This window comes from Manis pentadactyla, chromosome X (genome assembly GCF_030020395.1).
Source record: "Manis pentadactyla isolate mManPen7 chromosome X, mManPen7.hap1, whole genome shotgun sequence".
Classification (NCBI taxonomy): Eukaryota; Metazoa; Chordata; class Mammalia; order Pholidota; family Manidae; genus Manis; species Manis pentadactyla.
In genome coordinates this window covers 30,516,982-30,543,772 of record NC_080038.1, presented here as the reverse complement: position 1 = coordinate 30,543,772, position 26,791 = coordinate 30,516,982, and the positions used below count along the sequence as shown (strand labels likewise).

Here is a 26,791-nt window from a genome sequence, read left to right as displayed (position 1 = left end):
AGGAAAAATCAGTAAGTTGGACAAAGATTTGTTAGCCTTGTAGTTGAAAATGGTCTTTTAAGTAAAGTAACTCTCTCTTTGGTTAAATGTTCAGACTGTCAGGTTCTCCCCCTTTTTCCTTCAACCCGAGGAGACAAGAGATAAAGAAAGATATTGACCTCATATCTTTCTTCCACTTTCTCCTTTTACTTTATGCAAAGATTCCTCGTTTCCTTTCTTGCTGAGGAAGTCTCTGTGTGTCAAAACCTCCGCCTTTCTTTTGTGGATTCTTCTTTTCTACCACCATGCACATGTCTCCTTGTATTCATATTCCTTATGAGTTGCGACTAGACCTCATAATTTGGCCTGAATCATTGAAGGGCCACAAGGACACATGCCTGACAAGAAGAATAAAAATGTTCAACATATATGCCAAATGTACTCTTTAAAAATGGTGCTAAATTAGTACTGTCTCATTGAAATATTTATTTGTAAATGTCTGGAAATTATTTCATGATATGACTAATTAATCCCTTGCTGTCTTTCAAAAGAAGATGTATATGTTCCTGCAGGTGCTGTGGCACTCACGGAGATCCCGTAGGGAAGTTTATTAGAAGACTAAGTAATGTAGCACCAAGAGGGTGACTGATGAGTGAGAGAGATCTCACCGTACGTATTTCAGATCCTGCATTCCTTGTTTCTCTTTCAATAGGTAGGTAGATGATAGAACTGATAGAGAGAGAGAGAGAGATAAAAATACCTTTTAAAAATCATGATTTTGCCTAGAAGGCAACATTTTTGGAATTGCAAACTCATTCGACCTTTTATATTGCCCAATTTAATGCCTTTCCTTCTGCTGATGTCTTGGCTCTTTCCATTTAATCACTCCTCTCAAAAATATTGCCCTTTGACATTCAAAGACTATTTTAATTCTATTTAATTAAATTTTAATTCTTTAATTCTATTGTGTGTCTCTTAAGTTCTTTCAATTGAACATTATGCAAGGTAAGGTATTGAAAAGGTTATTTTTCAGGGGTTTATTCATATCTTAATCCATGCCAGCTTCTAAAGGTGAATGAGATAGAGTGGCCCAAGAGGAGTTGGCCTGAACACCAGGAGAATAGCAAGATGTCTCCCAAGCAGACCATTAATGAGTCCCATGAGGAGCAGGATGCTACCAAAAAGCTTTCAAATAGCCTAGGAAGCTAGGATTTGTTATACACCCACTATGTTGCACAGTTGAGCTCTATAAACGTGACTGCGCTCAATCATAAAAAAAAAAACAAAGAAAACAAAAGCTCTTAGGCTTTTTAGATGTGGAACCTGAGGCTTAGAGATTTCTCAAAGCCATTGTAATGAGTAAGTGATGCAGCAGGGGCTTGGACCTGCCTAGCTGTCTTCTCCAAGACCGCTTGTCATTCTGAACTGTGTGCTTACAGATGATGCTTATAAAACCCCATACTGATGAGGCTCTAAAGAATGACTCCTCTTTTTGCTTCCTCCACTCAGATTTCAGGGAAAGAGGCCTGCCTCCATCCTATCCAAGCACCTCAAGACATGCCCCTGGCTGCCACTCCTTACACATTTTCTCAGCTCTTGGGTATCTCCTTTCTCTTTTTAATTCTGCCATCAGACCCGGGCTTAGCCTGATCCATACATGCTTGCATTTCTCATCTTGGTCTCCTTGTTCATCCTGGACACGTACCCTTGCTCAGTGACTGGTATCCATGGACTCGATTCCCACAATTCTTTCTCATCAGTATTCTGTCCTCCACCCCTGCCCCTGCTGTCAGGTTTCCACCCTGCTAGCTGGAATAGAGGTTGAAGAGGGAAGGTAGCCAGGAATGGAAAGCAAGGATCTGAATTAAAACATTAGAAATTAGGACCTGATGTACACATTAAGAATTTAAGGGCACATCTCCATTATATGTATGTGTGTGCCCTGGCTCATATAACCATATTCCAAACCTGCTAATTTGTGTGCTTGTTAATGGCAGGGATGACATGAACTCATAGCTTTATTCCTACCTTAATGAGTATTTCAGTGTTGGCATATATGTTGATAAAGCAGGAGTTGAATATTTAGTCAGTATCTATTTGGTGCTGAAAACTGTCACATGCACATTCCAGAACTCCTTCATATTTGTAATACACATACATACATATGCATATTGTATTTTAATTTTGTGTGGTATTCTACTTCTGAAATATCACTGTGGATTATATACCTAAAAGTTGCATAAATGAATGAAGTAGTAATCAATGCATGCAAAGTAGCTGTTTTGATTACTTTTCTACTAAAGTAACTGTAGTCTTGAGATTATTTACTCCTTTTACTTAATTGAAATATTAATCCAATATTAGTGATTTGATTCAGATATTTAAATATAAGTGGATTCTTTTCCATAAAATTTCCAGTAATTTTATGTAACAGCAAAACAAAATGGCACTAGGTATAATGGTATGCATACCAATTAACTTAATGTATGAGTTTTACAAATATCAGCTTCCATTTTAAGGGTTGATAAATGTAAACAGAATACTGTGTTGAGTTGTTTTTGACTCAGGGTTAATTTTGATCAGAGTGTTCACCAGCACTAAGGTAATAAAACACACAACATAGCATATTTATGACATGTTAATCATATGGGACACAAAGAGGCAAAAATACTTCATTTCACATGTTAGAATTTTTTCTGAAATTCTTGTCCCTGGAGGCCCTCTGAATCTTATCTGAAGTGCCTCTAGAGTTGAATAAATATTTATGTTAAATATGTAGTGATCACTGTAAATTGCCAATCAGGGTGTGCAAAGCTTTATACACCAAAAGAGAGACAAATAGGTACAAGAACTCCCACATTCTCAAAATCTCTCCTAAATTCAGACTATCAACTATTTAAATATTTGAATTAGTAAATAAACAGTACTGGGAGATTTGAGATTGGCGGGCAGGGAAGTTAAAGTACCAAATATGAAGCAGTCTCTTTATACCTTAGTGTAATTGGATCGTCTTTGTTTCGCTCATAACAAATAGCTCACATTTTTGTACTATGGAAAGGTAGGTGTAAAATTATTGTCATAACCACTTTTCAGAAAAGTAATCTGAGACTCAACTTGCTTACAAATACTTTAATTATTTTTAAATCCTGTTTGGGAGTCCTAATCTTTGGGACTCTTTTTTTTTTTTTGTTTAGTAGCTCTCAAAATTCAGTAAACAACAATTATAGGAACTCATCAAAATTTAGATTCCCAGGTCCACACTCAGTTGATCTTCATTATGTCTGGGGCAAAACCCTACCATCTGAGCCATCACAGCTTATTCCAGTGTAGGCTGTCAGAAGACCGCACTCTCAGAAATACTGCTCTGTGTACAGTGGTTTCAAAGTATATTTTAAAATCGTACACCTCAATTAGAAAATATTTTTCAGCATTCACTTCAATGTAGGTATATTCACTTGTGAAATATGTACATGTAGCATTTTCAGCTCATGTATTTAATATCTATAGAGCTTATCTCCTTTTCATAAAGAATTAAATATAAATATAATATATAATGTTTTTCCCATGATCCAAGATAGTTCAGCTTAAGCAAATCCCATCTTAAAGTAAAATATGGTTCCATTTAATTAAATCTGTAGGAATAAATTTTAGTTTTTAATTTTCTTTTTTTTTCTTTGGCCATTTAGTTTTTTATCACCTCCCTCCCCTCAAGACACAACTTTTTATTTTGAAGAATTTCACATCTGAAGGAGAGCCCGGTACAATGATTAGCCCTATACTTTCACACAGATTCACCTATTTCATCAATTCTTAACTTTGGGGAATCTTTCTTTACATCCTGTCTCTATCCTTAGACATAATTTCTTCTCTAAAACATGTATGGCCTTAGAAAAAAGATTTTCTACGACATAACTACAATGCTATTATCATACACGAAGATTTAACATAGATACATTAATATTATTTAATACATGCTTCACAGTGAAACTTCCCCATTGTCCCCAAAATGTTCCTTACAGTTTTTTTTAATTGTATCTTTTTTTCCCAGCTGAGAAGCAATCACAGATTGTACATGAATTCAGTCATCAGATTGCTTAAGTCTCATTTCACCTAAAAATTCTCTCCCACCTTGTTATGTCTTTTATGATACTTGCATTTTAAAGGGTCCAGGCCAGTTGTCTTGTAGAATACTGCATGTTATGGATTTCTTTGTTGTTGTTTTCTGTTCAAAACATTCTGTGTCTTTATTTCATGTTACATATCTTGGAAATCATTCCGTATTAGGACATACAGAGCTACCTAAATCTATTTAGAGCTCTAATTTACATTGCATTGATCTACTTTGATTTATTTCATCTTTCTTCAGTATTCAGTTCAAACTAAACATTTTGGTAAGATTCATTTATTGTGTACTCACTGCACACATCAGGAGGCACAACATCCCATTATTGGAGATTTTACGTTTAATCACTTGGTTAAGGTTGTGTGTGCCAAATCTTTATATTATAAAGGTCATCTCTCCCGCTTATAAGTAATTTGGGGAGGGGGTGATAATTTGAGACAATGTGAATAACCTTCTTCCTTACAACCTTGCATTTGGTCATTTTAGTATCCATTTAGTTTCCCTACCAGTATCAATTATAAGTCTGTCATCCTTGCTATTTTTTATTAGCTCTGATTCTTATGCTAAAGAAAAACTTTTCCTCCACTTCTCTCTTCCCAACCCCCACTCTTTTTATTTTAACTATGAATACAGACTCATGAATCTTTTTTTGTCTTTAACATCTCAGCTTTTATCATTTTCAAATCCTCATCATATTACCACATTTAATCACAGAACATTCAATGTATAACAATGTGTGGGTATCTAAATTCTGAAGACACAAGGTGTGTGACCTCGGGCAAGGATTCTGCATCTCCTAAATAGCAGGGGGATGTACCAGGTCATCTATAAGGTTGCTTCTAGCTAGAGATTCTCTGATTCTTTGACCACTGATGTGTATTGTCTGATGGTGCACTCTTTGTTGAAGTTTTGTTTTATGATGCAGAATATGGTCTATCTTGGTGAGTGTCCACATGAGCTTGAAACAAATATGTCCTCTGCTGTTGTTTTACTGAGTGGGCTACAGATGTCATTTACATTCTGCCAGTTAATTTTATTATCTGGGTCCCATATATCCTGGCTGACTTTCTAATAGTAGTTCTAGCAGTTGCCAAGGGAGGATGTTTACAGCACACAGCTATAATGCTGTATTTATTTCTTCTTTCAGCTCTGCCAGTTGTTGCTTCATGTACGTCCGAAGCTCTGTTATATTGAAGACCCATTAGGATTGTATATCTTCCTGGTGTATCAATATTTTATAATTATGTAATGCTCCTCTTGGTCTCTAGTAATTTTCCTTTCTCTGAAGTTTACTTTTTTATATGACACTAATTTTACCTTTCCTGTTTTTAAAAAATTGTAACTGTTGATGGTATATCTTTTTTCAGTCATTTTCTTTCAAACAACCTACATCATTAAATTTGAAGATTTCTTGTAGACAGAACATTATCAGACCGGGTTTTTTTAATATATAAATATTTATATTTATTATACATACACAGACACACACACAGAAACACACACACATACACACATCTACCCTGGCTACCCTTGCTCCCAGCCTGGTACCCCAGCAAAAGAATTGGAGCACCACCTGTTTCTGTCAAGTAGGAGAGAGCAGATCTTTGCACAGGCTTGGAGGCTCCTGCAGTACCTTGTCCAATCTGAATGAAATGAGTGTATATAAATATGTGCATATGCACACACAAAGTCCCTTTTTATCCTCTATGTCATGCAAAGGTAGAATACTGTATAGAGCTGACTCTTTAACATGCAGGGGTTAAGGGTGTCAACACCCCATGGTGTTGAAAATCTATGTTTTGTGTTTGATTTGATTCCCCCACAACTAATGGCTAATATCCTACTGTTGACTGAAAGCCATAGTGATAACATAAACTGTTGATTAACACATATTTTGTATGTTATATATATCATATACTATATTCTTTTATTTATTTATTTATTTATTTATTTATTTATTTATTTATTTATTTATTTTTATTTTGGTATCATTAATCTACAATTACAGAAAGAACATTATGTTTACTAGGTTCCCCCATTCACCAAGCCCCCCCACATACTCCTTCACAGTCACTGTCCATCTACATAGTAAGATGCTGTAAAATCACTACCTGTCTTCTCTGTGTTGCGCAGCCCTCCCCGTGCCCCCCACGCACTATACATGCTAATTGTAATGCCCTCTTTCTTTTTCCCCACCCTTATCCCTTCCATCCCACCCATCCTCCCCAGTCCATTTCCCTTTGGTAACTATTAGTCCATTCTTGGGTTCTGTGATTCTGCTGCTGTTTTGTTCCTTCAGTTTTCCTTTGTTCTTATACTCCACATATGAGTGAAATCACTTGGTACTTGTCTTTCTCTACCTGGCTTATTTCACTGAGCATAATACCCTCTAGCTCCATCCATGTTGTTGTGAATGGTAGGGTCTGTTTTTTTCTTATGGCTGCGTAATATTCCGTTGTGTATATATACCACATCTTCTTTATCCATTCATCTACTGATGGACATTTAGTTGCTTCCATATCTTGGCTATTGTAAATAGTGCAGCAATAAACATAGGGGTGCATCTGTCTTTTTCAAACTGGAGTGCTGCATTCTTAGGGTAAATTCCTAGAAGTGGAATTCCTGGATCAAATGGTATTTCTATTTTGAGCATTCTGAGGAACCACCATACTGCTTTCCACAATGGTTGAACTAATTTACATTCCCACCAGCAGTGTAGGAGGGTTCCCCTTTGTCCACACCCTCGCCAACATTTGTTGTTGTTTGTCTTTTCGATGATAGCGATCCTTACTGGTGTGAGGTGGTATCTCACTGTGGTTTTAATTTGCATATCTCTGATGATTAGTGATGTGGAGCATCTTTTCATGTGCCTATTGGCCACCTGGATTTCTTCTTTAGAGAACTGTCTATTCAGCTCCTCTGCCCATTTTTTAATTGGATTATTTGCTTTTTATTTGTTGAGGTGTGTGAGCTCTTTATATATTTTGGATGTCAATCCTTTATCGGATCTGTCATTTATAAATATATTCTCCCATACTGTAGGATACCTTTTTGTTCTATTGATGGTGTCCTTTGCTGTACAGAAGCTTTTTAGCTTGATATAGTCCCACTTGTTCATTTTTGCCTTTGTTTCCCTTGCCAGGGAGATATGTTCATGAAGAAGTCACTCATGTTTATGTCCATGAGATTTTTGCCTATTTTTTTTTCTAAGAGTTTTATGGTTTCATGACTTACATTCAGGCCTTTGATCCATTTGGAGTTTACTTTTGTGTATGGGGTTAGACAGTGATCCAGTTTCATTCTCTTACATGTAGCTGTCCAGTTTTGCCAGCACCATCTGTTGAAGAGACTGTCCTTTCCCCATTGTATGTCCATGGCTCCTTTATTGTATATTAATTGGCCATATATGTTTGGGTTAATGTCTGGCGTCTCTATTCTCTTCCACTGGTCTGTGGCTCTGTTCTTGTGCCAGTACCAAATTGTCTTGATTACTATGGCTTTGTAGTAGAGCTTGAAGTTGGGGAGTGAATTCCCCCCCGCCACTTTATTCTTCTCAGGATTGCTTTGGCTATTCGGGGTCTTTGACGGTTCCATATGAATTTTTGAACTATTTGTTCCAGTTCATTAAAGAATACTGTTGGTAATTTGATAGGGATTGCATCAAATCTGTATATTGCTTTGGGCAGGATGGCCATTTTGATGATATTGATTCTTCCCAGCCAGGAGCATGGGATGAGTTTCCATTTGTTAGTGACCTCTTTAATTTCTCTTAAGAGTGCCTTGTAGTTTTCAGGGTATAGGTCTTTCACTTCCTTGGTTAGGTTTATTCCTAGGTATTTTATTCTTTTTGATGCAATTGTGAATGGAATTGTTTTCCTGATTTCTCTTTCTATTAGTTCATTGTTAGTGTATAGGAAAGCCACAGATTTCTGTGTGTTGATTTTGTATCCTGCAACTTTACTGAATTCCGATATTAGTTCTAGTAGTTTTGGAGTGGAGTCTTTAGGGATTTTTATGTACAATATCATGTCATCTGCAAATCGTGACAGTTTAACTTCTTCTTTACCAATCTGGATTCCTTGTATTTCTTTGTTTTGTCTAATTGCCGTGGCTAGGACCTCCAGTACTATGTTGAATAACAGTGGGGAGAGTGGACATCCCTGTCTTGTTCCCGATCACAGAGGAAAAGCTTTCAGCCTCTCGCTGTTCAGTATGATTTTAGCTGTGGGTTTATCATATGTGGCCTTTATTATGTTGAGGTACTTTCCCTCTATGCCCATTTTGTTGAGAGTTTTTATCATGAACAGATGTTGAATTTTGTCGAATGCTTTTTCAGCATCTATGGATATGATCATGTGGTTTTTGTCCTTCTTTTTGTTGATGTGGTGGATGATGTTGATGGATTTTCGAATGTTGTACCATCCTTGCATCCCTGGGATGAATCCCACTTGGTCATGTATGATCCTCTTGATGTATTTTTGAATTCGATTTGTTAATATTTTGTTGAGTATTTTTGCATCTATGTTCATCAGGGATATTGGTCTGTAGTTTTCTTTTCTCGTGGGGTCTTTGCCTGGTTTTGGTATTAGGGTGATGTTGGCTTCATAGAGTGAGTTTGGGAGTATTCCCTCCTCTTCTATTTTTTGGAAAACTTTAAGGAGAATGGGTATTATGTCTTCTCTATGTGTCTGATAAAATTCTGAGGTAAATCCATCCAGCCTGGGGGTTTTGTTCTTGGGTAGTTTTTTGATTACCAATTCAATTTCATTGCTGGTAATTGCTCTGTTTAGATTTTCTGTTTCTTTCTGGGTCAGTCTTGCAAGGTTGTATTTTTCTAGGAAGTTGTCCATTTCTCCTAGGTTTTCCAGCTTGTTAGCATATAGGTTTTCATAGTATTCTCTAACAATTCTTTGTATTTCTGTGGGGTCCGTTGTGATTTTTCCTTTCTCGTTTCTGATTCTGTTGATGTGTGTTGACTCTCTTTTTCTCTTAATAAGTCTGGCTAGAGGCTTATCTATTTTGTTTATTTTCTCGAAGAACCAGCTCTTGGTTTCATTGATTTTTTGTATTGTTTTATTCTTCTCAATTTTATTTATTTCTTCTCTGATCTTTATTATGTCCCTCCTTCTGCTGACCTTAGGCCTCATTTGTTCTTCTTTTTCCAATTTCGATAATTGTGACATTAGACTATTCATTTGGGATTTTTCTTCCTTCTTTAAATATGCCTGGATTGCTATATACTTTCCTCTTAAGACTGCTTTCACTGCGTTCCACAGTAGTTGGGGCTTTGTGTTGTTGTTGTCATTTGTTTCCATATATTGCTGGATCTCCATTTTAATTTGGTTGTTGATCCATTGATTATTTAGGAGGATGTTGTTAAGCCGCCATGTGTTTGTTAGCCTTTTTGCTTTCTTTGTACAATTTATTTCTAGTTTTATACCTTTGTGTCTGAAAAATTGGCTGATAAGATTTCAATCTTTTTGGCTTTACTGAGGCTCTTTTTGTGGCCTAGTATGTGGTCTATTCTGGAGAATGTTCCATGTGCACTTGAGAAGAATGTGTATCCTGTTGCTTTTGGGTGTAGAGTTCTATAGATGTCTATTAGGTCCATCTGTTCTAGTGTGTTGTTCAGTGCCTCTGTGTCCTTAGTTATTTTCTGTCTGGTGGATCTGTCCTTTGGAGTGAGTGGTGTGTTAAAGTCTCCCAAAATGAATGCATTGCATTCTATTTCCTCCTTTAATTCTGTTAGTATTTGTTTCACATATATTGGTGCTCCTGTATTGGGTGCATATATGTTTATAATGGTTATATCCTCTTGCTGGACTGAGCCCTTTATCATTATGTAATGTCCTTCTTTATCTCTTGTTACTTTCTTTGTTTTGAAGTCTATTCTGTCTGATACTAGTACTGCAACACCTGCTTTTTTCTCTTTGTTGTTTGCATGAAATATCTTTTTCCATCCCTTGACTTTTAGTCGTGTATGTCTTTTGGTTTGAGGTGAGTTTCTTGTAAGCAGCATATAGATGGGTCTTGCTTTTTTATCCATTCTATTACTCTGTGTCTTTTGATTTGGTGCATTCAGTCCACTTACATTTATGGTGATTATTGAAAGATATGTACTTATTGCCATTGCAGGCTTTAGATTGCTGGTTACCAAAGGTTCAAGTTTAGCTTGTTTACTACCTTACTGTCTGACTTAACTCACTTATTGAGCTGTTATAAACACAGTCTGATGATTATTTCTTTCCCTTCTTTTTCCTCCTCCTCTATTCTTCATATGTTGGGTGTTTTGTTCTGTGCTCTTTTTAGGAGTGCTCCCATCTAGAGCAGTCCCTCTAAAATACCCTGTAGAGGTGGTTTGTGGGAGGCAAATTCCTTCAACTTTTACTTGTGTGGAAATTGTTTAATCCCTCCTTCATATTTAAATGATAATCGTGCTGGATACAGTATCCTTGGTTCAAGGCCCTTCTGTTTCATAGCATGAAATATATCATGCCATTCTCTTCTGGCCTGTAAGGTTTCTGTTGAGAAATCTGATGATAGCCTGATGTGTTTTCCTTTGTAGGTGACCTTTTTACTCTCTCTGGCTGCCTTTAATACTCTGTCCTTGTCCTTGATCTTTGCCATTTTAATTATTATGTGTTTTGGTATTGTCCTCTTTGTGTCCCGTCTCTCAGGAGTTCTGTGTGCCTCTGTAGTCTGAGCATCTATTTCTTCCCCCAGTTTGGGGAAGTTGTCAGCAATTATTTCTTCAAAGACACTTTCTATCCCTTTTTCTCTCTCTTATTCCTCTGGTACCCCTATAATGCAGATATTGTTCCTTTTGGCTTGGTCACACAGTTCTCTTAATATTGTTTCATTCCTGGAGATCCTTTTATCTCTCTCTGCATCAGCTTCTATGCATTCCTGTTTCTGGTTTCTATTCCATCAATGGCCTCTTGCATCTTATCCATTCTGCTTATAAATCCTTCCAGAGTTTGTTTCACTTCTGTAATGTCCCTCCAGACGTCTGTAATCTCCCTCCGGGCATCTGTACTCTCCCTCCGGACTTCATCCCTTAGCTCTTGCATATTTTTCTGTAGCTCTGTTAGCATGTTCATGATTTTTATTTTGAATTCTTTTTTGGGGAGACTGGTTAGCTCTGCCTGTGCAGATCCTTTCTCAGGTGTTGTTTGAACTATCTTGGACTGGACTAAATTTTTTTGCCTTTTCATGGTGATAGCAGTGGCTGTAGGCAGGTTGTGGATGTGTCAGCTGGGAGAAGAAAGTCCTTTCCTGCTTGCTGGATGCCTTGCCCTTCTCCGCTGCCTGTGACAGTTACCTGCACTCCTGGAGCAGCCACCAGGTTAGTCCCCTAAGCTGCTGTGGGCGAGGTGTCCATCAGAACAGCACGGAGCCCTGCAGGGAGTGGCAGGCACACCTGGTGTGCTCCTCCGTGCTAGCAGCACCCCTTCCGGGCAGCTGTGTGGTAGCAGCGGCCTTTGGTGCTGGTCTGGGCGGCTGTGTGTTGGGCTGGGATTCCAGTTGGCTGCTGAGAGCATGCCTGCTCCCTCTGGCTCCACTGCAGGTGCACGCGGGGCTCTCCCGTGTGGGCCTCTACTGGGCTCCTCTAGCTTCACTGCCACCTGTGCGTGCTAGCCGTGCCCGGGCTGTTTAGTCGTGCCGCTGTGGGCTCTACAAGCCTCTCTTGTTCCCATCTGGCGCTGCTGGTGCACGGATCTGCTCCCAGTCCCTTCCAGCGCTGCCATCGCTGGCACATGCTGCCACTCTCCTGCTACTGGGCTGGTGTTTCGGGGTCTGCGCCAGTTGGAGGAACAACTGGCAGGCTGCTTGGTGCCGTGAGGGGCTTCAGAGCTGCACTGCCTCCCTGGGGTTTAGGGCGCCTAAGTTTCCCCGGGATTCCCAGCTCCTGGCTATGTGTGCCACGACAACTTCTTCCAGCTATGGGGTCCCTGTCTCTTTAAGACTTGCAGAAAGCACTCGCTTTTCTTTTGTCTCGGGGGTGCCAGTTGCAGGGGCCTGCCCACAGGTTTTGCTTTTCCGTTTCTCTAATATCCAGCACCCCGTGCACCTTGTGTCTGCATTCCAGGTGCGGATTTCTAGAGCTGGTTGTTTATCAGTCCTGGGCTCACACTCCCTCCCTGTTCTGACTCCTTTCTTCCCACCGGGTTTTGGGGTGGGGGAGCGTTCGGGTCCCGCCTGGCCGCGGCTTGTATCTTACCCCCTTGGTGTGATGTTGAGTTCTCACAGATGTAGATGTATCCTGGCTGTTGTACTGCATCCACTGGTGTCTCTTTTAGGAATAGTTGTATTTATTGCATTTTCATAAATATATATGTTTGGGGAGGAGATTTCCTCTGAACTACTCATGCCACCATCTTCCCATGATCCCATATACTATATTCTTAACAAATAAAGTCAGATAGAGAAAAGAAAATGTTATTAAGAAAACCACACAGAGAAAATACATTTATAGTACTGTACTGTATTTGTCTATGTTGTATACATTTACGTAAATTCATTTATAAGATTAATCATCTGTCACTACCTACATCAATGTTTTCTTATATGATACAAAACACTTTAATGTTATATGTATTACTAAAATTAGACATTACAAATGAAAAGACAAATGAAGGAATTCATATTTATTTATAGGCATAAAGGTTCATGAATTGATCATTTAGATTTACATATTCATAATACAGTATTGGAAATGTTACATTTTTTTAAAACCATTTACCTATGATGATAAGCTGATAAGAGAGGCATGCTGTATATTGTAATTTTTGAAAGAAAAATTATAAAACAGTAAGAGGACTACCACACTATTAATTTCATATTAAGTATTACTCACTTGATGCCTATGCAAGGATAGGCTGTCTATTTCTAAACAAATCTTGCCCACAGTGTTCTACACAATAAATAACTTAGGTGATGATTATGATGACACAAACATTTCTTACACTTCTTGCCATACAGTTATGAGATTTTCTCATGAAGACACATACATACACAACACATACGTTTATTAACTGTGTGGCATGATGATCATTTACTATTCATTAAGTATTTGATCAAAGGTGTCTCTAATGGGCTTCCCTAGGCAGAAACATCGCACACATGTTGCCGCATTTTTGTTGCTGGTTGTTGAGTGTGCTCTTGGTGACCCCTCAGGAGGAAGAGAGCAAAGGGAAGCCTGCTTATGGATTCTTCCAGATTCTCCCTCAGTCTTCTCCCTTCGTGGTCCGGCTGTATGTCCCAACTCTGTCACCAGGATGAATCTTCGCCAGGTGTACAGCTAGCTATATGCTGAGTCCCAGGACTCCTTTTGGTGACTCTCTCAATGTGATGGTGGTCTTGGAGACCCTCAGCAAAGCCAGTTGTCACCTGCACAGGCCTGAATTTGAAAAGCAGTGCAGACTTAATGCGTTTCATCAGAAAGTTTTCAAAAGACTCGGTGTCTCCCCCCTGTTCTCACAAGATAATTGAAACTCCAAATATATTTGCAATCTGCGATTTCAATACATCAGCTTGCAGCAAACATTTTACCCAGTAAGAAACTCTGCGAGGGAATCCGGAAGGCAGTGACTGGACATAACAGAAACAAGAGTGCACTTCTTAAAGAAAAATGAGGTGGATGTGTCATTGTTCCTTTAGCCTTGAGGCACAATTATTATTTGTTCTGAGAATTGTGAGGAAAAACATCTAAGAAGCCATATGAAGATCCGTTGTGTTGTGGGCTTCTACAAGTATCAGCCGAGGGAGAATGTGGACAGAGAAAGGGCTCCTGTTATTAATGAATGTCACCTTTTACAACTATAATAACATTGTCTTCACTACAACATCAGTATGTGTTTTGTCTGCTCTTCTTTTTAGGTGCTGGAGGGCTGTTAATATTTGTGAACAAAAGAAGGAAAAGTAGGCACAAGGTATATACTGAAATTCAGTTGAAAACAAAAGAACAAAACAGAGTGTTCGTTGAGATCATAGCATTAAAAGCAAAGATGCCTGACATCAGATAGAACTAAAATGCCATCCATAATAAAAAAAGTCATGAGTGACTATTGTAACACAGTAGAAAATGGCGGAGAACAATAATGCAATGTACATCTCAGCATCACTGTGATTTTTTTCTCATCCTTTAACACAATGTGATTTTTCAGAACATATAAAATGAAATGTTCAGAGAGTGTTTTAACACATTTCATATGGTTTCCTAGGGTGGTCCCAGAAAATGAGTGATAATTTAAGAAAGAAATTTCATCTATTGAGAGTATGGCTGGAAACTCTATTCCTTTCCTCTAAGATGCCTGTGGCATTTATACATCCTTTGCCTCTGCCCCCCTCACCCCGTCTTTCCTCTGCCAGCCACTTACTACTGATAACTTTATTATTTTCCTACAAATGAAATGATTTATTTATGTAAGAGAAGTTAAAAGATGGGCCTTAAAGGGAAATGGGTTTTGAGAGAGAGTTGCAAGAGCATAGGATTCAGAGTGATGAGTAGTTTGAGGACTATGGATTTTTATCACTAGCAGCGTTGCTCTAAGCCTATTGAAATGATCTGTCCTTAAATGGGAAGTGATGTAACCAATAATTATGGCCACCAAGGACTTTCAGTACTGTCATAAAAAGGGTTCTTTTCCAATATTCTCAGTCTAATTAAAATATATAAATCATTAATAACAAGGACATTTTTATTTGTTACATTCCTCTTAGGTGAGTGTATTTGGGTTCACAAAATGCTAAGACTTTAAACTCCTGTATGGAAGGAAAGTGACTCCAACACTCCTTACTTAGATTTTACTCCCTGCACCCTCAGACTCTCCTCAGTGAAAAGGGTAGGAGGTGATGGGGGGAAACCTTGCTCCTTTTGTTGCTGTTATAAAAAATTAATTTTACTTTGTAATTAATAACTGAGAGGTGGATTGCAACTCTGTATGATTTCAGTTCTAAAATTTCCACTCAGTTCTTTTTTTATTTTTATTTATTTATTTTTTAAATTTTGGTAGCATTAATATACAATTACATGAGCAACACTGTGGTTAGTAGATTCCCCCCATTATCAAGTCCCTACCACATACCCCATTACAATCACTGTCCATCAGCGTAGTCCACTGGGTTCTTTTTTATAGTTCCAATTTTTTTGTTGAGACTCCCAGTCTTTATATTCATTGTGGGAGTATTTTTATATACTTCAGGAAGTATTTTATGTGCACATAAATAGCTCCTTTAATATCCTTGCCTAATAATTCAGACAAATGGGTCATCTTAGGATTGATCTTGCTTGATAGGCTTTTCTCTTAAAAATTGGGCTACATTTTCCCATTTTGTTGTGTGATTTTGGTTTTACCCTGGATATTGTGAGTGTTATGTGTGGAGACTAGCATCTGTTTTAGTCTCTAGGAGAGTTCATATTGATATTTTGTTTATTTTTAAATCAGGTACATCATTTACTTGGTTTCAAACTGCGTGGTCTGAATCTCCTGAGGTGGCAACAGCTCCAGTTTCAGTTCTTTGTGTTAGGTTGTGCAGGTCAGGATTCAACCACAGAACTGAGCAAAGTTTATAGAGAGAAATTGGTACACACACACACACATACACACACTCACACACACGTGTACACCCCTCCTTTCCAGTGTTATCCCCTTGCTTTCTGGTGGCTGTGGTTTCCATGGACTCTGTCCTCTGGATCTTCTGGCCAGAAACACTGTAGATTTTCTGTAAGAGTATTAGCCACTCTGTGTATAGATATATTTGTTCCATCCTCAGACTAAATGATGGAAAAACAGGCATTTGTGTCACTGTCACATTTTGGTAATGCTCGCAATATTTCAAACTTTCTCATTATTATGGTAATCAGTGACTATGACTCACTGAAAGCTCAGATGATGATTAGCATTGTTTGGCAATAAAGTATTTTTAAATTTAAGGTATGTACATTGTTTTAGATAGAAAGCTTTTGCATAGTGAATAGACTATGGTATAGTGTAAACATAACTTTTATATGTGCTGGGAAGCCAAAATGAAGTGAGTCATTTGCCTCACTGTATTGTGGTAGTCTGAAACCAAACCTGCAGTACCTCTAGACATTGCAGTATCTCTAGAGGTATGCTCATATTCGTATATATACATGTATAAAGGCTATATGATAAAAAAGCCTATGGGTATATATTCATATATAAAAGGATAGTTATATATATATGTATATATACACACATAAATATATATGAGATCAAATATCTGACATGGTAGACTTTTTTTTTGCTGGTAAGCTGGACTTTATTATTTTCTTTTAATTAATACGCTCTCACATTAGTTTCAAATATACAGTACAGTGGTTCAATAGGTACCATACTATTAAATCCTTACCCTCACTAGTTCATAGGAAGATATTACAGAACCATTGGCTGTATTCTCCATGCTGTGCTACTATCCCTGTGACCAACCCAAATGATGATTGGGAATGTTTGTGCCTTTTATCTCCCTCTCCTTCCCCCTTGGTAACCACCAGTCCTTTCTAGTGTCTGTGAGTCTATGACATGATAGACTTTCAATAAAGATGGAAAATCCAACACATTCCTGTGGAATCATATGAAGGTATTTGTTATGCAGCATCACTGTATCACTGGGACTGCACTCAATCTTAGCCAAAAGCCTGAAAAGCAATTACTGTACCATTTGTCATATTGTGGTAAAACACGGATGAATTTAAATATGGCAGAAATTCTCTTAACTGACTTCCTCCTGCAAGAGTTGTGAACTGATGATCCCCATTTCAACTAAACATAAACATAAATGGAAAGCATTTAATTGATGTCTACACCACACTGAACACTCTAGGGCACTAAAACATACCTACTTTACTTTTCAGCAGCTTCTATTTTTTGGACAATTGCAGGTTCTTTCCCAGTTAAGATACAGCCTGTTACTTTATTCAGGTATTTGTATCTTCTAACCAGTTAGGGGAGAAGGGGAAGGGAGGGACAATGATAGATACCAACCATCAGGGAAAGATGCACTATGAACTTATTTTATTTGCTTATTTTTTTTTCATAAGTAACATAACACAAAAAGTAAAAGTGGGATAGGAAAAAGTTGATGGTCCTTGATCCGGCAGCTACGTGTATCTTCTCATTTCACTCGTACAGTTGATTGGTTACTGCTTTCATCCACCGGCAGAATACCTGAAAGTAAGAGTAAATAGTTAGGAACAGAGAAGTAAAAACAGAAGGTAACTCAAGACGCTGGCTTTGGAAGGGTAGCCGGCAGGGCTGTGGGGTACCAGGCGGGCCAGACCTTCAGTAGAAGCAGACAGTGTGGAGGAAGGACCGGCTTTTCCTCCTCTCGAAGTCCTGCAGCAGCAAATCCATGTCATTCTCCATATCGTCTGTGTACAGGAAGCACTGGCACATCTCGCAGATGAGGAATGCCCCCAGGGTGGCGTCTTCTGCGTTGTCCTTGATGTCTATGTTGATCACATGCACTGGCTGGCAGGTCTCTTGCTCTCTAGAATACATATCTTCCACAACTCGGTCATATACTTTCTCTTCACAGGTGAAGATCAGGTCAAACTGATCTCTGCAGTCCTGGAACCTTTCTGGCCTGGGCTTGATTCTCCTGTTTCTATCCAGCAGATGTAAGATGCCATTATGTGTGTAGAGATCTCGATCTTTTTTAAGGAGATCGTTGTACATCTTCTCATATGTAGTTTTGAAATCATAAATGTTTGGCTTGTTGGGTGATGGTCCAGTAAGCTTCACGTGGGTTCCTGTGCCAAAGGAACGGACGTTAAAACCTCGTTTGCTGAGGCTGTAGTGTGCCTCCATGCTGCGGTTCTGGTTACTTGAGCACACCACTGCCACCCGGAGCGAGGGCGACTCCATGGTGGTTGCCGCACTGTCAGCGAACGATGAGGCGCGATCATTCGGTGACAGCCCTCTGAGGGAGCGACTGCAGGGCGGGACGTAATGACGCAAAAGCTGCGCATGCGTATTTGTGATCCATTTGTGATCCCACAAGTTCGGTTGTCGAAGAACAGCAATGTTCCTTCCCAAACCGATTTATTCCAATAATCAGATATATCCGTAATTTGGTCCCAAATGTTATACTTCTACATGTACACTTTGAATTGCATAATTTGACTCAGTATTTCATAAACTGATAAAATATAAACTGGAAAACTGTTGTTTTCATTAAAAAACTCAGGAAGGATGTAATGCAATTGAATAGCTAATAAAAATTGCTATTAAAGGATGTATGGGGGAGACAACTAAAAGTTCTGACAAAAATCACAAAATCTGGAAGCATTCTTTACTTAGATTACTTCACAATTGTCTTTAGTTTCCTAAAAGCCCTTCTCTAAGGACACCGAGAAATGGAAATTAAAGATGATGCTCTGCTGGTTAAGAGTGTAAACTTGAGAGCCAGACAACATGTATTTTAACCATATCTTACCATTTATTGACTGTCATCTTAGGCAAGTTTCTTAACCTCATGTGTAAAATGGGGATGATAACAATTTCTACCTGAAAGAGGTACTGGGAGTATTAAAAACGCCTGACACATAGTAAGTGCTCAACTATTATTAATACTATTACTGCTACTATATATGTGACTTATTCAAGAATGACTGTGTGAATCTCAAAGAAGAGTCCTAAGATTTATGTCAAAAGACTGATAACTAAATGTACGTGTAGTTTCATGCTAAAATATTTTTTTCAATTCCCCACTTCAGGCAATTTTGCCAATTAACAAACCAATTCCAATCCTAGTTGCTTCTGATGAGGGATTCCCCTATAGGTTGGTTTATTTTTCTTAAATTGCTACCTTTAAAAGACACGTGTAAGACCCCAATCCTGTGAAGATTCAAAGTTCCTATGACATATAAGTATCAGCCCACTCAGTCTTTTCTTCACACTTTTTAAGAAGATTAAGTCTAAAACAGTAAGATAATCTTCCTGTGGCCCATGGCACCCAGTACCACCCTGGCTCTGCTCTTCTGTCTGTACACACCATTCATCTTACTTAATAAGGGCCAAGGCCCTTTCAAGCTGAGATTGCCTTCTGTAGCTGGTACAGAGGATTCCCTCTGCAACTTCTGTTAAATATTTTAATGTTGTTTGCATCTCTGTTGTTATCTTTCTTTACATAGGCATATTGAAGTAGATTGTGTTAGAATTATCCTGAGACCTCATCTAATGTATTGCCCTGCGTCACCTAGAGGGGCCTACCCACCAGAAATGAGGGAAATGAATCAGTACCTCCTGACAAAATAAATAGAGTTTATTTTTTATTTGGGATCATGATAACGTAATAACTACTTCTGGTTAGACAATAAAGGGCTGAAGTGAAGAGGGTACAGAAATCCCAGGTTGCTTCTGATAGAATCATCTCAATGTTTAAGTAATTAGGTATTGGGCTTTTCTTAAATGCCCTATATTGGAAATTTATGATTATTGGGAGACAAAATGTCCCCTACGTTTTGGATCAGATTGGGAAAAAACACTCCAAAGTCTATAGCTGTTTGATCGAAAGGGAAGACTCCATAGGAAGGACACAAGTATCGTCCAGTAGTATTTATTAAGGTGGGGCGCTGTTGGGCTTCATCCTGGAGACTGAAGGGGACTTGGCCCTCTTCTCCCATTGATAACAGATTTAGGGAAAATCAACTGAGATTGTGATGAAACGAAAGGTATATTAGAGCTGCAGAAAAAATGGCCAGCGAACATTCAGAGCAAATAGAGAACAAATAGAAAATTACTAAATGTTGTCTCTGTTTTTCTGAAAGCTGGTTGTTTGTTTGACTAAAGGAATTCAGGATTCACTCAAAAATCTTGGATTGAGAACCATAACTTTTAGCATTAAGAAGGGATGCTTATGGTTTATAGGAAAACACAAAGTGAGGTGTCAGAAGACCTGGGTTCTAGTCCCAGCTTCACCAAGTGTGTATTAAGAGATGACTTAACGTGTCAGAGATGACTGAACAAGGACCAGACGCTCACTGGGTTCTAGGTGCTGACCCTTACCAGCTGTGACCTTGGTACAGTGCTTAACCTTTTCTAGTCTTGGATTTGCTATTTGCCAAGCAGAACCAAACTCATGGGTAGAAGTGACGATTACATGGAATAACATACATAATGAACACACTATGTCTGGTATACAGATGCTCAACCAACACTAGCTGTGATTTACTTATTCATTTGTTAGGGAGGAGGTTAGAGAAACTGGCAGGAAAGAATGAGCATCAGAATTGGAGGTATTAGCTTTTTCCTCCCTGGCTGCTTGAAGATCCACAGCCATCATGAACAGCATAGTAACTATCTGGACCAGGAAGTTCATGATCAACCCACTACTTCTGTGGAAACAAATGGTCATTAATGGCATTCACCCTGGGAAGGCAACAGTACCTAAGAGAAATTTGGAAAAAACTAGCCAAAATGTACAAGACCACACCAGATGCCAACTTTGTATTTGATTTCAGAATCCATTTTGGTGGTAGCAAGACAACTGGATTCGGCATGATTTATGATTCCTTGGATTTCACAGAGAAAAATGAACCAAAACGCAGACTTGCGGGACATGGCCTCTTTGAGGAGAAACAGTGAAAGGAATGCAAGAACAGAACGAAGACAGTCAGGGAACTGCAAAGGCCCATGTTGGTCCCAGTAAAATGTGAGCTAGAGAGGGGACATATTGGGTTATATACAGTAGGCATACGTCATGTTTTATGAGAAACTGCTAAGTCTCTCTCCAAAGTAGTTATGTGGTGTTTCACTCCCACAAATAATGTATGAATGTCCCAGTGGCTCCATATCTTCACTAACATTTGGCAGTGTTAATCTTTTCAATTTTGGCCAAACTGGTGAGTGTGATTTGTTACCTAATTGTGGTTTTATTTTGCATTTCCCTGATAACTAATGATGTTGGATGCATTGTCATGTGCTCATTGGACATTCATATCTCTTCCTTTGTGTGGGTTCTACTCAACTTTTTTGTTCATTTAAAAATTTTTTTTTTCTTTTTGTTGAATTTCCAGAATTGTTTATGCATATTGACACCAGCATTTTCTGAGATATGTATTGCAAAATTTTCTCCCAGCCTGAAGATAGTTCATTACTTTTCTTAATAATATCTCTTGATGAACAAAGTGTTAAGTTTTTATGAAGTCTAGTTTATCATTATTTTAATTTATGGTTATTGCTTTCTTTGCTCTGTGTTAGAAATGTTTGCACACCTCTAAGTCACAAAGGTATTCAATGTTTTCACATACAAATTTTATAGTTTTACTTTTTACCTTTAGGTCTGTGTTCTATCTCAAATTAATTTTTGTTTATAGAGCGAGGAATCAAGTTTCATTTCTTTGCTTATGAATACCCAGTTCATCTTCTTATATGTATGTTTAAAGCAGTTTGATGTATTTTTAAATCAGCCTATTATTTTTTTATTTTTTTTATTTTTGAGAGGGCACCTCTCATATTTATTGATCAAATGGTTATTTACAACAATAAAATTCTGTATAGGGGACTCAATGCACAATCATTAATCAACCCCAAGCCTAACTCTCAACAGTCTCCAATCTTCTGAAGCATAACAAACAAGTTCTTACATGGTGAATAAGTTCTTACATAGTGAATAAGTTCTTACATGGTGAACAGTGCAAGGGCAATCATATCACAGAAACTTTCTGTTTTGATCACGCATCATGAACTATAAATAATCAAGTCAGATATGATTATTCATTTGATTTTTATACTTGATTTATATGTGAATCCTACATTTCTTCCTTATTTTTTTTTAAATAAAATGCTGAAGTGGTAGGTAGATGCAAGATAAAGATAGAAAGCATAAGTTAGTGCTGTAAGAAGGGAAGTGTAGATGATCAGGTCTGTGCCTATAGACTAAGTATTAATCCAGGCTAGATCAGGGCAACAAAACATCCACGGATGCAGAAAATTTCCCTCAAAACGGAGGGGGTGAGGTTCTAAGCCTCACCTCTGTTGACCCCCAATTTCTTACCTGATGGCCCCCCTGCGACTGTGCCTGTCTTAGGTTGTTCCTCCCTTGAGGAATCTTACCCGAGCTTGACTATTTTTTAAGGTCTGCTGGGATTATGATTGGGAGTTGTTGACTCTAAAATCAAAACTGTTAGAAATATATCTTAACATTATTGAGTTTTCCAATCCATGAACATGGTGCATCTTTCCATTTAGGGGGGTGCAGGTACTAGGATAGCAGGAGAAGTAGCAATAGCTAATTTGTTTTGCATAAAGTGGCACTAGGAAGACTTTACATAGTGGGTGTCTTGAGTTGTCCCTTTAGTAAGGTGTCGGTGTACAGAGCCAATAGAAAAGTCCTAGCTGCATGGAATTATAAGGCAATTAGAGAGAGTAGTTTAGGATGTATATGAATGGGTAAGGAGATGAGTTTGCAAAGGTACACTAGAGCCAGATAATTAGAAAATTTGATACTGCTTAAGGAGTATTTTATGTTAAAGTGGGTGGGAGTCATGAAATGTTTTTAAGGAGCACACTGGCTTGATCATATTTGCCTTTATAATAAAGATACCTGGAAGGATTGAGAAGGGTGGATTGGATTTGAGAGAAAGTAAAAGACAGGGAAACTAATTGAGAGACCATCCTGATCTAATCATGTGTGTGTGTGTGTGCATGTGTGTTTAGAGGGCCAATGAACTCCAGGCCAATTAAGTCATAATACATGGGGGTGACATCCAGATATCATCAGTATTTTTTTTACAAGTGTCCAGGTTTGGGAATCAATGACTTAGGCTCTGCTGTTTTTATGAAAATAACTACTATGGGATAGGTAATGGCCCCTGAAAAATGTCCATGTGCTAATACCCAGAACCTGTGGAAATAATATGTTACATGGCAAAGGGAAATTAAAGTTACAAATGCAATTAAGATTGCTAATTAGATGACCTTAAAATAAGGAGACCATTTTGGATTATTTGGATGAGCCCTATATAATCAGGTGTCCTTAAATGTGGAAGAGGTAGGCAGAATTGTCATTGTGTTAGAGTAATGTCATTGCTGGCTTTGACTATGGAAAGGGGCCATGAACCAACCAAGGAATATGTCTCTACAATGTGGAAAAGTCAAGAAAAAGGATCCTCCCTTAGTGCCCCCAAAGTGGGATGCAACTCTTCCGGTGCCTTGATTTTAGCCCATTGTAAGGCTTTTCAGACTCCTGACCTCTAGTGCCAAAATAAATTTGTATTAAGCCACCAAGCTTGTGGTCATTTTCTTTTATGGCAGCTACAGAAAAACAATAGTGAGACATTATTAAGAAGACATAATTAAGAATCCTTGAATAAGGAAAAGAGAGAGAGAAGATAATTCCAAGGCTGTATTCCTTACATACAGTTGTTCCATGGTGAACATTTTTTTCTCTGTCCAGCACTTTTCTCTTCTGAAAATAGCATCTCCCCCTACCCTTTATTTATATTTAGAAATTTTCTCTTCTTCTTTTTCTCCAACTAAGTGTTTCTGTGGGGCAGAGGGTATCATTCTTATATCACACATGCACTTTCTCTTCAAGAATGGTTACGTTACTCAATCTTATCCAGTCATGCTCTTTATCCAGTGTTCTAAAAATTGCAACTGAAGGAAGAGGCACATTCTGTCTGGTAACAAGAAATTGTGCACTCACAATTTGTCAGAGGCCACAGTTCTAAGGCTTCACAACGACTTTCAGAGGTTCTGAAAGAATGGCCCTGTCCAAGAGAGGCTGGCTTGAGAGCCTGACGGGGTTCAAAACAAGGTTCCTGTGGGGAAGTTGGGGTTCCTAGGGCCAGGATCCTCACTGAACTTAAACCACCTGATGAGGTAACTGTCCTGTTGCTAGGCTACCGCTTCCATACCTGTAGGCAATAAGCTATTACTGCACTATATAGACAGCTGGGCCCAGTGCTCTGTGCGGAGGCAGAGACACTAGTGCTCCACCTACCGCCGGGAGAATAAGCCAGGTAATAAATTCTTTCACCCCAAAGAATATTTTTTGTCAATTTCTTTGGTCACATTGAATCCATAGCGAACATTCCCGGGGCTGAAACCCATTGGCAAGACACTGGGGTGACCCAGTAACTTTCCCTTTTTGCCTAAACTACTTTTTACTTTTAGTCCCTTCAATCAAAATATTCTGACCAAGTCAGACATAATAAACCCAGTAATCAAAGGACAGTTAAAAAACATATATACACATGTATTAAGGATGCAAACATGACCTTTATTAACACAGTAGTTTTTGTATGCTTTTTGTTTTTAGGTTTTGTTTATAGTTTTAGCATCTTCTATATGTGAATCATTCTACTCAAATGAACAGGACAAGGTCCTACTTCCAGGGTCTTATAGATTTATTCATGCTACAGAGTATGTGTCTACATTTACTCATATTAAAAAGAAAGCCACAGGGCCAAGAGTAAGTCATTTATGCTATGCCAAGGCCACCAAACTAGGGCTTAATACCTAATTGAAGTTTCAACCTCCTGCACAAATGTAGTCCTCACAGTCAGTCAGGAGTTTTCTGGTAAGCAGCAATGAGGAAATCTGTCACATGAGCCCTGTCCATCCCTGTCCTCTAAAAAAGATGAGGGAATCTGCATAAGACCTCCTTCTCTTCCCTCTAAGGGAGGGTTACTTTGCCAAAACCCCCTTTTCTTCAGGTAATAACTTCTTGTCCAACTCTCCTTCCTATAAAAACCTTCCATTTTGTACAGCTCTACTTACTAGATGGGCTGCTGCCTGATTCACGATTTACTTAACAAAGCCAACTAGATCTGCAAATTTGCTCGGTTGAATTTTGTGTAGTTTTTTTTTAACACTGATATGCATACCCTCTTGTGGTATGTCCTCACTACAGTCCCCCTATGCTTGTCTGACAAATCCAAAATAGAAATGAGTTCAAGAAGTCCGGTTTGCAAAATATACAAATGGAAGCATCACAGAGGTTAAGGGGAAGAATTTTTAGATCTCTAAGGGCAATCCCCAGAATCTCCCAAAAAATGCTTGGTCTCAGTCAAGATGTTTGCTGGGAAATACTATTGGTGTGGCCCTGTGGCAAGTCTTTTATTCTTAGTAAGCCAAATGTTTTTCATTTCCATCATCATTAAGGTAAAAAGAAGAAAGGAAAAGTAATTTGGAGTAAAAGTACTTCAGGCCCACAGGCCAGTTCACTTAGGATTCTGTCAGGTGTGTTTTTTGTGTGTTTATTTTAATAGCTGTTCTGAAGGCACGTGAGATACTACAGCTGACCAGATTCTACACAGGAAAGCAGAGAATTTAACACTAAGCATGCATGCAGCTTGAAATAATAGTCAAGTCAGGCTTCTTAAAATGCTAAAGGCCAGAAAACCTGAAACCACTAGGGCAAAGTCGACACACCAACACAGGACGAATATTCTTTGTTTTTCGGAGGGGCTTTAGAGAAGGCTCAAATTCTAAGGCGGCCACCTAAAAAGTAGGGTCGAAGATGGGTCTTATTTGACCACCTGTCTTTGTCCCAAAATATTCAGGTAGGTTTGTTCAAGGCTCTTTTAAGAAGAAAAGCAGCCTGTTGTCGCCAAAAGTTCAGAAACAGCAATAGTGTTCTCAGGGGAGGGGCTGAGCTTTAACAGTGGGCAATAGTTGGGTAGTCACGAACCACGTTCTGGGCTTGCACACAGCAAACAGGCATGTGAAGCAAGGTGCCCTACACAGGTGGTCCGTCTTCTGGTACGTTGTGCTCGTGGGTAGGAAATCTCCATGCCCCTCACCTCTGGAGCGTGGGATGGTGGGCGGTGGAAGAGGGCGAGAAAGTACTGAATGGGGAGATAGGCATGCAGAAGGGTGAATGGCTGGCTGGCGAGAATCCAGGGTGGCTCCCTGCAAGGCTTGTTGGCCCCGCGCACACCCGGGGTCTCGAGAGAGTGTGAGGGGCTCTCCGACTTCTCTGCCAGGGTTGTAAACAGACCATCCCTTCGCCCTGCGCTGCCGCCTCAAGAGTGGAACGCTCCGGCCCGGTGTCCAGAGCGCTGTGCCTTCCAGACGGAGGTGGCGGAGGCCCAGCCCCTCGGTTTTCCAATCCCACCTGGCCCCGCCCCCTCTCCGGGCCCCACCCATGCCTCGCCCCACCGCCCTTCCCAGCCGCCCTTCGCTTCAGGCTCCGAAGAGGCTCGGCGTCGGCGGGATCGCGCAGGCGCGGCTGGCGGTTCGCGGAGCGCCGAGTAGCGGCGCGGGGCACGCGGTGAGTGAGGCGGCGGCCCGGGGCTTGCAGCTGGGGGTTGGGATTCGGGCCGAGCACCCCAGAAGGGATCGGAGTGTGTGCGGTGACTAACGGGGGAGCCTTCCTTCCCTCGGGGAGAAACCCGCCAGACGTGCGGCCGCGGGTTGAGCCGCGCGGCTCGAGGGTGTCCGGCTCGGCCGCGTGGGGAGCGGAGTGCTCGGTGGCGGGAGTGCAGGAAGGGACGTATGTGTGACAGAAAAACTGAAGGAAAGGGTTGCAGAGGTTGGAAGTCCACAGTCAGGCTGGGCAGGGCCGGGAGGCGCGCCAGTGGGGCTGGAGGGTGTCCCAGCTTCAAGTTCAGCACACCCCGTTTGGTGCCCCTGAGCGGCGTTCCCGGCCCATCCCTTCGCCCTGCGCTGCCGCCTCAGAGTGCGAAGTCAGCAAGAGCGTTCGCGGTCGCGGGGG

General features: G+C 39.6%; 1 protein-coding gene and 1 pseudogene across 1 annotated transcript; one reads left to right on the top strand and one right to left on the bottom strand.

The window, feature by feature from the left end:
• Positions 1-17,159: 17,159 nt before the first annotated feature.
• On the bottom strand, positions 17,160-18,864 carry LOC118917635 (RNA polymerase II subunit A C-terminal domain phosphatase SSU72-like). Its single transcript, XM_036895670.2, has 2 exons — positions 17,405-18,864; positions 17,160-17,292 (listed from the first exon to the last, which is right to left on the bottom strand). The coding sequence occupies exon 1, from the start codon at positions 17,989-17,991 to the stop codon at positions 17,407-17,409; it is 585 nt and encodes a 194-aa protein (XP_036751565.2). The 5' UTR covers positions 17,992-18,864; the 3' UTR covers positions 17,160-17,292; positions 17,405-17,406.
• Positions 18,865-20,187: 1,323 nt separating this feature from the next.
• On the top strand, positions 20,188-20,783 carry LOC118917633 (40S ribosomal protein S24-like; annotated as a pseudogene).
• Positions 20,784-26,791: the final 6,008 nt, after the last annotated feature.